Below are 17638 nucleotides of genomic sequence, written 5' to 3' on the forward strand. Positions count from 1 at the left end.
TTAATGAAATTCAGCATTATGGACAAAAAACAAATGAACCTCTGAAAGCTCTTTCCAAAGTGGCTCTCATGTGGAATAAATTCTCATTGGGAGTCTTTACATCTCAATACCTCTGCAAGTTTCCGTGTACTCTGTTCTATATGCTGAAGCTTCCCCTGAAGAGTTTTACTCAGTCTCTGGACTTAGTCCGTAGTTTCCTGAGTCCCCGGGGTGAGCAGAGGTGCCAGGAGATGACCCTGGCACACTAAGGGTGAGCTTTACTCACACCTTGTGCCGACCGAGAAACAGAAGTGCCTTTGAAACTCCCTGCAGCTTCTTTCAGGGCTTTCCAGCGCAAAGAATTCATCTGCTCTTCCTTTCTGTTCTAGAGGCCACATGCCAGAGTGGTACACGAAATCCTTCGGACATTTGTGTGCGGCTGAAGTTGTCAAGATCCGAGACTCCTTCTGTAACCCCAACACTGACACCAAAGACACCAAATCCAGGTGATTACGGAGGCAGAACAACTGTGTCCACCGTCTGGGTGTTTGTTTCTTAGAACCCTTGCTGGTCCTTGGGAAAATGGGTTCTGCGTCTCACCAACCCTGAAACAAAAAGACACGTTGGAGTACAGGAATTGACTGTAGCGATTTGATACATTTTTAAAGCTGCTTCCTGTTTGCTGAAGGTCTGTGTTATAGATCTTGACTGGAATATATAAGACTGTGCAAAAAAAATGTATTCTTATGCGAATTGCTTCTGAGAAGCAAAACTCTTAAGTACATTGAGGAAGATAATGAAGATACTTCATTCTCTTGTGATACTGGTGTATGTGTACCTATGCCATTTTATTTGCAGCGTGTTGAGGGACTGGCGTATCCACTGGAATAGTTGGTACTCTTTGACATGTTTTCTCACTGAGATGAGCAGAGAAAGGTTTGCACAGAGAAGTGTGTGTATGTTTGTTTGTTGCTGGTTGAATGGCAGAGATGAGGAAGTTGGGGTGCAGTGTCTGGCACACTGAGACGCTTCCGGGAAGGATATTGGCACATCGGGTTCAGTTTAACCTGGAATACCTGACTACCCATGGATCCATCCAGAAAGGGAACCCATTTATTTGGGGGTGTTGGACAGCTTACCCTTCTCCATTTTTCCCCCTTAGTTATTAAACAGAATCTTCTACCAAACTCTTCTTTACCTGAAAAGTAATTGTAATAAATTTACTCTGGTCTCCCATTTCAAAGATAGTTTGTCTCTAGACCTGATTGCACATAGTGACATTGTTTTTTTACCAGGACAGATTAGTTGAGGAATGAAAAGTCCCCCTTACTCATTCCAAAGCACAGTTGTGCTTTGGTTTTTCTAAGAAGGTGAAGTGTCAGAACTGAACACTCTATCATTTACTCCTGAATCGAGCATCAAAACGTTTGACTTGTCACAAGTCTTTGCATTTTCATGTTTAAAACAGAAAGTCTTTCAGACACACAATGCACAGGGACATAGGAAGCTACGTATGTCTCAAGGAAATGCTGTTAATTTAACCCAACCACAAAGGTTGTTTGTAAGTTGTTATTAACAACCTTTGTTAGTTGTTGTTTGTAAGTTGCGTTTCTGAAAGCTGTTTATTCATTGGATTGCCCTTAAAAACAAATAGGTTTTCTGGCTTTGACCTTCTTTTGGCTTTGTTTTCCCTGTATTTCTTTGCCCTTTATAATGATGCTTTTGGAATATAGTTTAGTGGTAATGGCAACTTGTTATCATCATAAGAAACAAAAGCAAAGCTCCAGGACAGTTTTTTGGAAGGGTGGTCTTTCTTTATTCAGGTTTTACTGTAATGGTGAAGATTGACGTAAGAGACAGTATTAGTGAATTTATTTAGTATGGGTCAAAGTGAATAATGTATGAGTGAGAGTTGTGAGAAGGATTTTTATATTGTTATAACAGAATTTAGTTACCATTGTCAGTGTTATTTCAAAGGTCTTTGAAGAATTGGAGGGAACAGGTTAGAGTGTTAAAATTTGAGTATTTTGGATATCAGTGTTCCTCATGAAGATATACTTGTATATTCCATTTTAATGGCTTTCAGATTTGTAAGATTGTATGTTGTATATACCATTCTATGAAGACACATGTACACATGTCCACTGTGCTTTCAAACATAGATTAAGCATGATAAAGATTATTATTTAAAATGTACTTGTATTTATACCTCAGATAATCTTTTGGGTTTTGTACCTCAAGGCTTTTTTTTTCCTAATGTAAATACACTTTACATGAATACAGTCTAAGAGAAAAAAATAAATAAAAGAAGAGGTTTATAACGTGCTCTGTATCTGTACAGAATATAATCGCTGAGTGCACTATTAAATGTTTAAGGGAAAAGTCTGTCCTGTTCTCCTTCGTACTGCATCTCGCCCCCACCCTGAGAACCTCAGACTGCAAGGTATGTTGTTCTAGCATCAACCGAAGTGAAAACAGAGACTCGCCGAAGGAAAACTCAGACTGCAAGTCATTCCAAGGCCGAGCGGCAGCTGAGCCACATGCTAACAAACAGGAAACCCTGGCGAAGCTTCGTTCGGGAAGCCCAGAGATGCTCTCCAAAGGCTGTTAGGAAATGATGCTGAGGAAGTCACAAGAACAAGTAACAGCTCCAGAGAGATGCTCACGAGCAAAGCCAAGGTCACCGACTCATTCCACCAAAGGTCTCTTTCCCACTGTTTGGCTTTCCTATCGAAAGGATTTCTTCCATATTTGACAAGAGGCGATTTCAAAGGGTGTGAACGTTTGGAAGAACTCTGCCTGCGTGCCCTAGAGTGATGTTGCCACAACTTCCTCCCTGTGACCAGTGGCCTAGATTGTAAGCTCTTGGAGGGCAGGGTTCTTTTCCCGCACATCTTTATACCCCCCTGCAACAGCTTTCGGTGTTTTGTACTTGTAGGCACCTAATAAATTTATTATTTGCTCAAATGGGATTGATTGCCTTGGCTTCCGTTATTTGAAAAGGAGGAGAATCAAGGACACCGCCTGTCTCCAACCCTCGCTCAGTCTCGTCACTCACTGCCCATCCTGAGACTGGAAATTGTTAAACCTTACGGAATCGTAACCTTTGAATGACCAGCGATGCATAGATACTATGTATAGATAGACGCTACGGGTGCTGATTTTAAATGAATTCTTTGCGATGGAATTTTAACCAAGCGTGTTTCTCAGATAAAATGTGGTATTGATCTTAGAAGAGGTAGGTTTGGTTTTTGACCATTATTCACTGTGAGCCTAGAAAAAGAGAAAGAGCTAACTTCGTTATGATTTTTTTCAAAGACACACCCAGACTGAAGGGATTTTTTCATTTGCTTCTCTCTTCAGACCCAGTTTCTGTGGGGCTGAATGAAATCAAAATGTCTTAGGCCTGAAATACCTCCTGTTTCAGTTTGGACAGTTCTGAAGCCACGAGTTACTCATCGGCTTCATGAGGTCACCGGGATGGAGGAGATGCTCTCAGGAGCACGCAGGTAGATCTACATGACTTCAGCGGCCCCGTCAACTTAACTTATTCAAACATTTAGTCAGCCAGGACCTGCTGTTTGCCTGATGCTCTTTAGTGCTGAAGGTACAGCTGTGAGGCAAACTAACGTTGCCCGGCCTTCATAGAGTTAAAACCTGCCCTCCAAGGTACTAAAACAGAAGCAATGCCACGTAGTAAACATTAGGATGGGCTTCTCTGTGCTGAGGAGGGATAGCTAAGATCTTAACAAAACTCAAGGTGTTTGTTAAAGCATCCTGCCTACCAATTTGTGGATAAAATTACTTGGAAAATTCCAACACAATTAAATGGTTCTTCAAGAGATTTTTTTTTCGTTCAGGCTTGATAGAGATGAGTGAGATTTTTGAAAAGGAAAATCTAAAGAAAAACTTAGGAAGATAATTCAAATGGGCACTTTCCGACATGGCCAGTTTAGGGGCGTGTGTGCGTGCGTGCAGGAAAGATGGGCAGTAGAGGTGTGGGGTTTACAGCTCATTCTTAGGTCTTTATGTCACTTCTGTCCATTGTTACACGTGTGCATTTAAGCTTCACAGGACCCCATGGAGCACAGGCAGTCTCTTCTTTCTAAGGTGAGTATGTGTGGGGGTACTGACCATTAAGGTACCCAGAGCTAGAAGAAGAAGTTGAGATTTAAGCCCAGATCCACTGCCCCAGACCATCTCCCATTCGCTCATCTCTTCCTAATTGGGAGGCAAATTTCTCATAGCATGAGCCAATCCACATGGCCTCGGCATCACTAGTCAAGAATTTGGGGGCCCTCGCTGGTGTGCTCAGTGGGTTGAGTGCCAGCCTGGGAACTGATAGGTTACCAGTTTGAGTCCTAACCAGGGCACATGCCTGGTTGCCAGTCAGGTCCTTGGTTGGGGGCATACAAGAGGCAGCCAGTTGCTGTTTCTCTCACAGATCGATGTGTCTCTTTCTCCCTTCTCTCTCTTAAAATCTTTTTTAAAAAGCATTTTAGGAAAGTGAAGATCCACAGCAAAGTAACCACATTAGTCAAAGTCTCAAAGAAATTATTATTAAGTCATATTTAATTTAAGTCATTAAATATGAGGGCAATGCTTTGTTTCAGGGTAAGGGTTGAAAGAATCCACAGTTCTGTTTGCAAACTGACTATATGATTAGAAACGTACAAAGACTCCACTGAGCCCTCCCTGTGAAACCCAGGACACGATTCTCCCCTTTTGCCGCACAGACCACTTAGGCATGTGGTGGGGTTGCGACCCACCCAACCTTGCCATCTCACACTGCTCCCTGGGCGCAAGGGAAACAGTTAAATCCCTGCCCTGCGTATGCCAGGACACGTGCTGAGAGCTGAGGCCTTGCCCTTTGGTGACGTGGAGGCTCCAACACCACTGAGAGCACGTACGCAAACCTGGATGCTACGTGCTGAGAGCTGTGTCCTTGTCCTTAGGTGAGGCAGAGGCACAACGCTGGGAGCACGTAGGCGAACCTGGGTGCCACCGCCTGCTTACCCTAATGACACTGCCGCGCAACAGGCAGTACGGTCAGTCTGTTCACGCCAGCGTCACCACGAACACAGAAGGAACTGGAGTGTGCGCCCTGACAGATGGCTTTTCTTTGCAGTGCAAGAGCCTGAGTATCTGGAATAGACACATTTCCAGCCTCAGGACTAGATAAAGAGGCATGCTGCCTCTCCCTCCTCAGGCTGCTTTGTTTGGGAGATCCTGTTTGATAACTGACCGTTTGGGCTCTTCCTTTTTATCTTCATCATGCTTTACATTCTTGCTCTTCTGTTTGAAATTCACCAACAATGAGCGAGCCCACCCGGGAAACCCTAGGCCCCCCTGTCCACTCCCAAAGAAACAGGACCCCAAGCTGCCTCCCTCCACCCCCACCTGGATGTGTGCCCCCTGGGGTGCCTTGTATGTGCTAGGGCCAGTGAGTAGTAAAACATTCAAAGTCTCCTGATCTTTCTAAAGGGAAATGGCAGCAGGGACGCAGAGAGGCAGTGGGCTGTCACACTGGTTTACAAAGGGAAGATAAACATCTGGGAAGCTCTGGGCCCAGGTGAGTGCCGCAGGCATTCTAGCTGGTAGCGTCACTCCGCGGAGGCTGAAATCCCAGTGGCACAGGACATTGCGCTAAGACCTTATGACGGCCGTGAGGCCGCTAGGCAGCAGGTGTGTTCCGGCTCCACCACAACCTCAAACAGACCACTGTGTGTGTATGCAGTTGCTTGTTGACTGAAGTGTAGCTGAATAAAAAGGCTGTCTGTGTCCAGGAGCCTCAGTGTGGTGGGGGTTGCCAGAGGGGAAACGGTGGGAAGGGCCTGATACGTGGTGGTGGGAGACGGTTTGGCTTTAGGTGCTGGCACGAAGGGCAAGGTACAGACCTAGTATCACAGAAATGTGCACCTGAAATCTCTGTGGTCTTATTAACCAATGTCACTCCAATACATTTGATTTTTTAATAAATACATAAATAAAAAGCAGGACCCTACTACAATGCTGGATTTCCTTCTGGGGTTGGGTGGTTTTAAGATAGGCAGAGGGTCAGCGTACTGTCCGCTTGCTCTGCACCCTCGGCCTGGAGCTGGTGAAGGAGTCAGAGGGAAGGTCTGGGGCAGAGGGGAGACCGGAGCCCGGCCTGCCTGCCCTACGCACAGGTCCGCACTCACATGCTCACTCCCTTCCCTTTCTCTTCCTCTTTCCTCGCAGTCTCTCCTTCTCCCTTTTACTCTGGATTCACCTCTCTGGGTCTCCTCCTCTCTCTGCTCTTCCTTTCTCTCCTTTCTCTTCCTCCCTGGCTCCCATCTTCCTTCCCTCCTCCTGAAGTCTGTTCCTCCCCCAGATGTGCCTCCCTTCACGGCCAATGTAGGCACACACACACACACAGTCTTTTATACTGTATTTTGACAGTACTTTTTTTTAATGTTTAGATAAATTTAGACACACAAACACCATTAGGTTAAAATGGCCTATAGTATTCGGTAAGGTAACAAGCTGTACAGGCTTGCAGCCTGGGGGCCGTGGGCTATCCCGCACTGCCATGTGTAGTAGGCTGGACCATGTGGTCTGTGGAAGTGCACTCACTCTACAGTGTTATGATACGACACTTCCAGATGCTCTAACGTCTAACCCCGCACCAGAAACCCGTCCTGTGACTTCCTGCTATACCTCATTGTGCCTTTCCCCACACACAAGAGAATCATGAAGCACAACTGAGATACCTGGGAAGGTGCTAGGTAAAGCAGAGGCTGTCGAAAGGCAGAGGAACACTCCTGAAAGCAGAATGGAATGGAGCCCAAATGCCTCCCCTCACCTGCCAGTTGGAGCACACATTAATGATTATAAGGCAGAAATCCTAAACAATGAGATAATGGCTTGCATGTCATCTTGGTGTTCCATCAGGATGAAATTTGCCTAAGGAATTTAAATTCCATTGGCCTAAGGAATGCAAATTACAAAAGACCTCAAAGAGCCCGCAGCACAGGAAGCTCGGGTGGGTCTGTGCAGTTGCAGTGAGTTTGGGTCCGTTCTCCAGGGAATGATCAGTCCTTGCAGGCAGGGAGTTCGCTAAATCAAGTTGGCAGCTGTAGCCCAGAGTAATTACCCTTGCTGTGTGTACACAGTTCCCATTAGCGGAGCTGGTTGCCTGCCTGGGCCCAAGGCTGTGTTGACTGCTACGGTATAAACACTTCTGCAGAGATTTTCCACCTCATTGGACTTTTTTAAAAAAATGAGTTAGGGCTGGAAATATTGCTCCTCATAGGGGATTTTCATTTCTTTCTCTCTCTTGCTGATTGAGATACCAAGCATCACAGAAAGCAAAAACCTTACGTTCTTTATGACTGACAACAGCTCTCATCAGTCACAATGAGTGACTTGAGTGACTTGTTCCCATAAAAGTAGTCTGATTCCCAAGGAAATTGTTTCAAAAAGCTTTGCAGGTACTTTTTAAAAGACAAACATGTTTGGCTCTCGGCTAAGTGGACTTGTTGCTCTACCCGTTATTAAGCACTATAATGTGCCAGGTACTGGGATGTATGCTTTCCATGCAATGAATATCACATTTAAATTTCACAGGCCCTGGCCAGGTAGCTCAGCTGGTTGGAGCATCATCCTGATACGCCAAGGTTGCAGGTTCAAGCCATGGTCAGAGCACATACAAGAAGCAACCAATGAGTGCACAGAGAAGCGGAAAAACGAATCGATGTTTCTTTCTCTCTCTCCCTCTCGCTCATCAATAAATTAATAAATAAATTTCATAGTAGTCCTTGAAAGGAAACTTATTAGGTAAGGAGGCTCAAAGAAATAAAGTAGCTGTATAATACTGGCAAAGAGACTCGAGAAAGGCTAGAGCAGCCGTGTACAAGAGAACGTTCTGCTGTGGTGGAAATAATCCACTTCCGTGTTCCTAGGGCAGCCATTGGCCAATGTGGCTGTTGAGCACTTTGGATACTGCTGATGTGAGTGACTGAGGAACTGAATGTTTCATTTTATTTCATTGTTGTTCCCTTAGCTTTAAATAGCTACATGTAGCTAGTGGCTATTGTATTTGTACAAGTTTTATTTGAAAGGTTGAAAAATATTTCCAAGCAATCCAAATATTTTCTCTCTCTTCCACCTATAATATATTTTTTAAAAGGAAGGAAGGAAGGAAGGACGGAAGGAAGGAAGGAAGGAAGGAAGGAGGGAGGGAGGGAGAGAGGGAGAGAGGGAGGGAGGGAGGGAGGGAGGGAGGGAAGGAAGGAAGGAAGGAAGGAAGGAAGGAAGGAAGGAAAGGAAAGGAAAGAAGGAAGGGAATGAGAAAGAAAGTGGTAAATATTTGTAAAACTCCGACCACATTTCCAGTCACGTAACTCCCTCAGCAGTCCACCAGCCACAAGACTACAATTGCATCTCCCTCAGCCTAAGACCAGCTTGTGTGTTTCTCAAGCTTGAGTTAGATAAGCTCTTTCTTTGCCACTGAAGGATCCCTCTGCCTCCAAACTGGAGCTACAGCTGTAGCTAATCTGAAAGAATCCTTCATGATTCAGAGTGCTCTCTTCAGCTCACTGCAAGCAAAGGGACCCTCACAGATATTGCTGTCCCAACAACCGCAGTTGTCCCTCCGTGGTCTGTGCCTGCCCCCTCACTTTCCTTGTTCTGGGGTGCAGGCTTCCTTCAGTGTTGGAGAGCTTGGCCATGCAGCAGCAGCTGTCGGAGCCCTTCAATGGTAGTTTTTTTAATTGAAGTATAATTGATGTATAATATTCTACTTCTTTCGGGTGTACAGCACAGTCACTCGACATTTGATGACACTGTGAAATGAAAACCACAATAAGTGCAGTTACCCTGGAGACTTAACCACCATTCAAAACGTGTATGCTATTATTGCGTATATTCTCTACACTGTACATGACATCCCCATGGCTTATTTGTTTCGTACCTGGAGGTGTGTACCTCTTGATCTCTTTCACCTAGTTTGAATTCTTTTTAAAAAATGTTTATTTATTTATTTTTAGTGAGGGCAAAGAGAGGTAGTATCAACTTTAAGACAAAGACATACCTTCCATGAAGGATTCTAGCACTTTTTTGCCTCCAAAGAACTCTTCATTTCATGGAACACGCTCCACTCTTTTTTAAAGCTGTCAAATATTTATCAAACTCCATGGTATAACTTTAATTAATGTACCATGCTTCTTGTTTTCTATATAGGTATGTATTATTTATAACTGCTAATCAAAGCTAGAAGCCTCTTCCAACGAAGTGTGAAGTCACTTACCAGCACATGATTTGAGAGTGTTCTCAGCGAAGAGAGGCTTATGAAGGCTTCTAAAGGCAGAGACTGCCCAGGCCCTCGACACCTCCTGCAGAAGAAGCATGGGTAGCATTACTACCTGCAGCCCAGTGACGGCTTCTGGCCCCCTCAAGCACGGAGCATGGGGGATAATTAATCAGGACCATGGGGTATTTACTGACACGCCCTAGAGAACTAGTTTGCCTGACTCCTGGGGCCAGCTGATAGGAGGCATGTTTCCAATAACAAAGATGAACCAAGCCCTACTTTGTTGCAGTATTTCAAAATGTCGAAATATGAATAGATCGCAGAAAACCATTCCAAGAAAGCAGGAAATTAAAAGTTCGCACAGTCTGTAAAGATTATTAAAACATGAAGAGATTTGAACCCCCGGGACCATGCGAAATGTTGCAATATCTCAAAAAACTAGAGAATATTTCACCCACTGACCCCGAATTCTGAAGACGAAATAGGTTCATCTTTGCCACAGTGCCCCCCATGGGAATGGACAGCCAGCCTTCGACCCTGAGAGATGCAACAGGGCCGTGCACATCCACAGCCTGCCCTTTCGAACGACTGCGTTGGGTAGTTCAGCCTGACATCAAAGGACCGTGGCCATTTAAACTCCATGGTGGCATTTTTGGTGATCTTTGACAGTGGCGGTTCATGAAAGAATGAGAAAGCAATTTCAAAGACTGAAAACTCCACTTATTTGTTTTCAGCCACTTCTTTCCAGTGTTCTGTGACCTAAACTCATTTAATCCCCAAACACATATGTACAGAGATCAAATCAGGAAATAGAAGACAGTGCTTCCAAATAGAACAACACCTTCAAACAACAAAAGAACCAAGCAGTGAGGGAAGGAAGTGAACAAAAGAGGGGCTAGTGCAAGGGTTTAATTGCTAGAATGTATTCACTAGATGCTTAAGTCTTGACCACCCCACACCCTGCACACGTCTCCAGGTTTGGAGACACCCAAAGAGCCAGAGTCTCTTCCTATGTCACCTAATGAAATGCCATTTCTCCTGCCAATTTTCCCACTCGCTTCTTGGCCGCTTCCTTTTCTCACCCTCTTGAAGTTTGGATTCCTGTCACTCTGGTCACTGTTCCATCATGACATTCCTTCCTCCCTTTCTTGTGACTTTTCTCTCCTGATCCTTCAAACCAGCTTCATTCCAGGGGCCTGTTTGGCCCCTCACTGACTCTTCCTCTGATTTCCCTCAGTCCCTTCCTTCTCCGTCTCGCACACTTTCCTACACCTGTCCCTCCCATCTCACATCCCTTAAAAAAAAATCTATAAAAGGAGAAGATTTTTAAAACTATTTCTTCAGCTCCCTTGAATGTGCAAAGGAGAAAGATCTCTGTGTTTCTCCTGCTTGTGTGGTGATGCGAGTATTCAGCCCATATCAGTTGGAGAACCCGAGGGGTTCTTCATCCTTTGCCCCCCGAGGGCAGGGAGAGCCACCTCCTTACAGGGAGAACATGAGTGGATGTGGTCAGACCTTGGGGTCAAAGCTAATGGTCGCTCACTCAGTTAGACAGGTAAAGGGGACAGCTGCAGGGTGGTGGTGGTCAAAGCAAAATTTTCTGAAGTTCAGGGGTGCGGACGCATAAGCTTGAAGACCAAAGAGATTTGCCCAGGGAGAGAACGGGGTTGCACAGAGCATCAGAGTCCCTCTGTGAGGGAGGAGCAATGGGCTCTTTCTTTCCCAGGAAAAGGGCAGCTTTCAAAAGGGGTGACTCTCCCCAGCAAGGAAGGACAGGTTTATAAAGTGTCTTGGTGAGCCAGAGCCTGAAGCTGTCGAGTGAGGAGTGTTGACCTGGGAGGGACTTTGGAGATGCTGGCCCCCAGCACCAGATTCTGCAGCAGTGGACGCAGGTTAGGCTGTGACTGCCTGGGGGTGTTAAACAACAGCAACCAGTGAGCAGGGGCCGCGTTTGCACGAGGACACTCAGCCTGCAGGGCCCTTATGTTTCTCTCTCCTCAGTGAAATAGCAGAGGCATGCTTCCGTGCAGCTGTTTCTTCCCATGACCCCCGTCGGGGGCTCAGGAGGGAGTGTCTTCACGCGTCTGCCTCTGCTGGGCTGGGGCCCCTGTCTCCTCACTGCCTGCCAGTGACATCACTCCTTCTTTCCTCACCTTTACTCCCTAATGCTGTGAGTGCCCATTGGGTGGCAGGGACAATTGTTCACTGAAGCATGCAGTCTGCACGATTCTCTCTTCCACGTATCATCTTACTTTTCATCCTTCCTACAAACCTTTATGAAGGTTGGAGGCAGTATTATCCCACTTCACAGATGAGGGAAACCAAGCGGAGCTAGCTTAGGTCAGCCAGAGCTCCCGACTCAAATCACATCAAGCATTGAGAACAGAACCTGACACGTAATGGGCCCTCAGGCTCCCCTAGCTGTTGAGATGTTCTCACGCTGGAGGTTGTATTATGTGGTGGCTGGGAGCACAGACTCTGGACAGCTCTCTTTTACTAACCGTGATCTCATGGAAGTTGTTACTTAATCTCCGTTCTCATACCAGCAGGACAGAAAATACCAGTGAAGAAACTGGAGCAATGCTGGACGCAGGGTAAGCATTATGTACTATTACTTCTGAATGTCTGTTTCCTATTCTCTCCTAGTTTAAACTGGCGCCTAAAGTAAACTATATGTACTCATAAGATTAATATTAATTAGGGTTAATACCACCCAAGCCTGGGAGGCCAGACCCCAAGAGCAAGGTGCTGAAGGCCTGGAAGTTTCATTTCCTTGTGGAGTTCCTGCTGTAGAATTCAGCCTTGGCTCTAGATTTTCACTTGGTTAATCACGCAACAGATTTGTTGAGTACCTACTAAGTGCCAATAGAGGAAAGACGCAGAAGTATCCGTGACCCCTCTGGACTTGGAGGTGCTCATAGTTCTTTCCAAGGAGACAGACAGAGAAATAAGTTTAACAAAATGTGCTGAGCTGCAGACTCCACCCAAGAGCCCGCAAAAGGAGATGACATCCGAGCTGGTGCTGAGGGATGTCAGAGGGGAGAGGGTGCAAATGTGTTCCAGGCGAGGCGCCCCCGGGGGCAGCCTGGAGGAGTCTGGCTTGGTGAGGAAGCAGGAGGGGCCTGCGTGGCCGCAGGAGGGCGCTCTGTCTGGGAAGGTGTGGCAGGACCGGGGACGGAGGAGCAGGCACCGGCGAGGTCGAAAAGCGCCTTGCGTGCCTTGCGTGCCATCGTAAGGAATCTGAAAGCTACTCCACAGGCAATGGGAAGCTTGGGAGAAGCTTTCGAGGGAGCAATAGAATTAGCTCTGACTTTTTAAGAGAAAAATCTGCAGGTGATGTGGAGGGCAGATTCTGTGGAAAGTCCAGCAGAGGCGGAGTGATACTGAGTCCCGCACAATAACACCCACAAAAGACTCACAGCATCAGAGCCCAGAGAGTGGCGTGGGGAGAAGAGGGGAGCTACTGGGAAGAGTGAATAAGGAGCTAGAGTCAGGACTCTTTGACAGTCTGGCTCGAATGAGAGAGCAGTGGGAGAAAAGGACTGCACTCCATCACCTGGATGGGGGGCCAGGGCGCCGCCTCAGGGGTAAGCAGTGCAGCAGCAGATTTGAGATCAGGACAGGAAGGTACTGAGAGTTAGACTGTGATGCACCGAGGCATCTGCAGGGCATCGACGTGCAGCCATCTCGTAGGGGTTGGAAACGTGGGACCCGAGTTCCCAAGAGAAGCTCGGCTGAAGGATTGGGTTTGGAAGGGTAAATGGTAGCTGAAATCCTGGAAAGTTTGAAAATCTCCTGGCCTGGAGAACAGGGAAGCCCCACCCATGCGGTTCCAGCCCCAGAACATGAGCCTCATGCCTGGAGGTCGCCTTCTAAAAGATCGCAGAGCCCTCAGAGGGGGAGATAGGTTCCTCGATAGTTATCAGGAACCTATGAGTGTTTTTATTTCTTAACTTGATGTCTTAGGTTCTTGAATTCCCTAGTTTATTGGAGACAGTTATTTTGTTTACCAGTCTCTTCCATAAGGTGCTGGAGACTTCGTGGAGAGCTGGAATGGAAGAAAGACTGGCTGATGTCAAACAAAAAACTTAATTACGTGGAATGTGTGCACGCCCATCAATAAAAAAGGTGGAAATTGCTCCAGACTATCTGATAGTTAGACACAGCCCCTGATTCACAGTTAGTGTGTACCAGAGTAAAGAACTAGTTGCTACTTTGGTATTTTAAAGATGGAAAGAAAAAGAAAGGGAGAGAAAAAAAAACTAGAAAATGCTAATACAAATCTCATCTCTGCCCAGCAACTCTACCCTGATGATTAAGGATGTTGTTGGCTACTATCAAGAGTTACACCCTCCCCAGTGCAGGGTCATTTGCTATCCTGTGATCATCAGAAGCTTTAACTAGCTGTTACAGGTGGGGTGGATACATTATAATAAGAAAACTAATTAATTAGGTTTGCTTAATCAGTGCACTTCAATTGACAGACATCAGTTTTCAAAATGTGAAGTCTCTGAGGGCTAAAAAAATAGCAAAACAAAACGAAATGACCTCCTGACCAGTGAAGATTTTGGGGGCCCACAGGCGGGGAGCTCTGCCCTTGTTCTGTTCTCTGTCCTTGTTAGCAAGTGGGGCGCCACCCAGCTGTGCCACCGGCATCCCCTGAAGTAGCAGAAGGGTCCTGCTGCCCAGGTTTCCAGCGCTTCTGTGAGAACAGGTGAGTGGACAATTTTAAATTCCACCTCACTGACTCTGATTCATTCTTCGAGAGACTCTAAAGGGCCCCGGAATGGGCGAGGTGTCCTGCTGCCGGGTTCTGTTGTGCCACGTTATTTTGTCATTGTCTGGGCTGCTGTTTTTTGTTCTGTTTTGGTTTTGCTCTGGCTCTGCTACTAGACAGTAACCCCTTCAGAAGCAAACACTACCTTACTCCCTTCTCTGTCCCCTTCCCCTGACACAGGGCTTGGCCTATTGCCAGCGCTCGAAAAATGTGCGGAGCAGAACTCAGACCATCTGCTTTCCAACAAACCTCGCCTTTGAAGACAGGATGACGAACACGTATTTCCTACCGCCAAGGCTCCGGCTCCGGGCTCAGCTCGGGAAACAATGTGGGAGGAGGGCCGTCTGGTGACCGGGCTCTGCTGGGTGGACGGGCCTCCTCCCCGGGCCACGTCTGCAACAGCAGACATTTCCAAACACCTACAGTACTCAAGGTTCTGGGGTGACACCGTGAACCCCAGAGGCGGTTATTGCCAACTTGGAGTCTCCACCCAGTTGGGGAAACAGAAATCTAACAAGCCATGACAGCACATCTTGAGGGCCCTATGAATGCCTCGCAGTGAGAGACGCAGGAAGCAGAGAGGGACTGGCCGTTGGATATCTTTCTTCTCCCCATTTGGACTCTGAGACCATCAATCTGAATAAGGACCGTTTCACTCACACTGGTGCTTCTCTCCCTCTCCTCCCCCACTCCTCTCTAAAAACAAATAAATAAAATCTTTAAGTATTTATATTTACCCTCAAATCAGGGTTAGTGGGGGCTGGAGGAAATTTTAAGTAGGGTCAGGGTAGACAAACGCATTTGTATTGGATGCTGCCTCTTCCCTTTCTCTTGTGACAAATGGCCAGAGTAAGATTCATCTCCTAATGCTCACAAGGTGTGTTTCCCCAGCTGCGTGATTAAGATCTCAGCTGTCTACGGCTTTATCAGGGCGTATGTCCTTGCTTTCCTGGTCTCTGCCTCAAATTACTCTGACAATTTTCCAGGGGTCTCTGTTCGCCAACGCCCTGGTAGGTGTGATTGTATCTCCGCCAGTCATTTACCTACTGCCTTACCCAACCAGCTCTCCTTTAAAGAATTAGCAATGAAGTCATAAGATACTTAGTTCTCTCGGCATAAACAGCTACCAAATAGAAATCTGGGCTTTTGAAAACGCGTTTTGGAGAAGGCTTTAAAATCTTTGAACAGCCCAGACATTACTCCGCAGTGAGCAGGAAACACACACCATGTAATTTAATCACCATTCTTTGTTTTCCAGCCCACATTTCTCTCCCCAGATAAAGCACTTCTCCTCACACCCCCCTATCTTCCTCCTAGCCTCGCCTCTGGGAGAGGGAGCTAGGAGCCAGGAAGACAGTTAATTTGGTTGCAACAATTTGGGGAGAAAAAAAATTCAAAGATGCAAATGAGGTTCAAGGGCCGAGGTTTTAAGTTCAGGTTCACACCTCCCAATGCCCTTTAAGTGCTTCCAAATGTAAACCACCAGCGCCACGGGAGGGGCTGCATCTTGGTTCAAAGATGCTGTTTCAGACTAGGATTCTCCAGCTGAGTCCACAGGGGAGTCTGGCATTCCACCAAGCAGGGAGGAGACCTCAGCACTCGACAAATCCCTTTAACAATCCCCTGGACACAAGAGGGCTTAGGGTCTACTACCTGATTTTTTTTTTCCCTTAAGCATTATCTTTAGCACCTGCTTTGTCTCAGGTATTTGGGAGTGGAGGGGTGTAAGAGGGAGAGGGGAGGAGCGGATTTCGAGGTAGAGATATCCGGTTCAATGACTCACCCTATGATACTCTTCAAATGCGAAGGTGGATTGTTGGCGCTTCCCTGGGCTAGAATGAGTCCCAGACCCCCTGCCAGGAATGTGGAGCCCACAGGGGGGGTGGGGGGGGGGGGTTGAGAATCACTGCAGTCCAGGCCGAGGGGGGCCGTTCCGCAGCGCGTGTGCTTACCAGGCGGAGGGGGAGCCAGCTCCTGCGGTTCTCACCCCCACGAAGCCTGTTTCTTAATCTTCCACGCACGGCTGTGGCTTTGATATCGCTAAGCACCGGTAGCAGGAGTCATAGGACACGATTGATGGGAAAATTAAGTGGAATGAGAATTCCAGGACTCCCGCTCTTAGTCTGCCTGAGCCTCCGCCTCCACGTCAAGAAGTAGGAAGAAGGTACATGTCACCCCGACTAAGGGTCAGCGTAAGCATAAAGCCACGTCAGGGAGACCTGTCTCCAGAAGGCGCTTAGGAGAAGCACAACTTGTCATTGCTGGAGTTTTTTCATGAGGTGGTGGACTGAAAATCTTCAAGGATGGAATGATCGCTAGGCCTCGCTGGTGAAGAAAGCCCTGTCTTGTTCATGCCTGCAGTGAACCCCAAACTGTGTCCTGAGAAAAATACCTGGATTCGTCTGCCAGTCCAAAGCAATCTAATATTTCTACATATGGATTGCCCCTCAATTAAAAACAAAATAAAGTCTCTCTAAGCCCTTAAGCTGATGTCTTTCAACTCTTATCAAAAGGCCAGGGGAGAAAGAGTTCTCTGTAAAGTTTATTTCAAAATTCAACCCACCACTTTAGGTATCTTAGGTTCTTTCTTTGAGTACAGCCAAATGATCAGAAAAGCAAATATTTAGCCCTGACTGATGTGGCTCAATTTGCTAGGCATCTACCTGTGAACTGAAAGGTCGCTGGTTCAATTCCCAATGAGGGCAGATGCCTGGGTTACCAGGCTGGTCCCCAGTTCGATGTATATGAGAGGCAACTGATTGATGTTTCTCTTCTTCTCTTTCTCCCTCCCTTCTCCTCTCTCTAAAAATTAAATAAATTATTGAAAAAAAGCAAATACTTAAACATATAATATTTAGTTTTGAGAGAGGGATTGATTTATCTCCGCATTCATTGGTTGATCCTTGCATGTGCCCTACCTGGGGACCAACCCTACAACCTTGGCCTACTGGGAAGAGGCTCCAACCCACTGAGTTACCTGGCCAGGACTCTTTATCTCTTGATGTTATCATGGCTTTGTTTACAAGCTCTCTCAAACACTTTCTGGAAACTAGGAAGTCCTAACTAGCCAACAAAGTATCTAACATAATCTGTCTCAGAGACTGATTATCAGCGTTATGGATGGCCAGGCCCTTCGTTTCCCGTCTTCTGTCCTTCCAACTCCCCTTCGTGACTTCAGTTCTCAGTACGCTGACAAAGTGCGGGTGTGACCTTGAGACTAGGAACTCTGAATAGCTCAGGGACAGAGCCAGGTGAATTAGAGGGCACAGGATAAATGTCTGTTGAACAAAACCCAGAAGATCTGCATCGGGAAGAAGCTGAAGCTTTGTCCTCCAGTTTGGAAATCCGGACGTGAGCCCTCAGTTTCCTGCCCCCCAAACTGGTTGGTCTGCTGCTCTTCAGGAGTTCCTCTGGTTTGGACGCTGTCAGGCATGGGCTGGTCCCTTCGTGCCTGTGCCACCCACTCTCCTTGCGGGAAGGCCGGGAACACTGGACTGCAGGGGCTGGCACGCTTTTCTGTAACTGGCCGCACAGTAAATATTTTAGATATTGCCGTCCACGTGGTTTCTGCAGCAGGCACAGTCGATCTTCATTATTCTTGGATTCAG

The 17638-nt window shown here is 46.7% G+C and overlaps 1 protein-coding gene across 4 annotated transcripts in view; it reads left to right on the forward strand.

The window, feature by feature from the left end:
* DLC1 (DLC1 Rho GTPase activating protein) overlaps window positions 1–2951 on the forward strand; it is a 345892-nt gene extending 342941 nt beyond the window's left edge. For all 4 annotated transcript variants that reach the window (XM_037055279.1, XM_037055281.1, XM_037055280.1 and 1 more), the window contains one exon: window positions 369–2951. In XM_037055279.1, coding sequence (XP_036911174.1) covers window positions 369–489 — 121 coding nt within the window. In that variant the 3' untranslated portion in view covers window positions 490–2951. The remainder of the gene's footprint in view (window positions 1–368) is intronic.
* The last annotated feature ends 14687 nt before the right edge of the window (window positions 2952–17638 follow it).

Source organism: Sturnira hondurensis, unplaced genomic scaffold (assembly GCF_014824575.4).
Source record: "Sturnira hondurensis isolate 20B ecotype Veracruz unplaced genomic scaffold, ASM1482457v3 Scaffold0008640, whole genome shotgun sequence".
NCBI lineage: Eukaryota > Metazoa > Chordata > Mammalia > Chiroptera > Phyllostomidae > Sturnira > Sturnira hondurensis.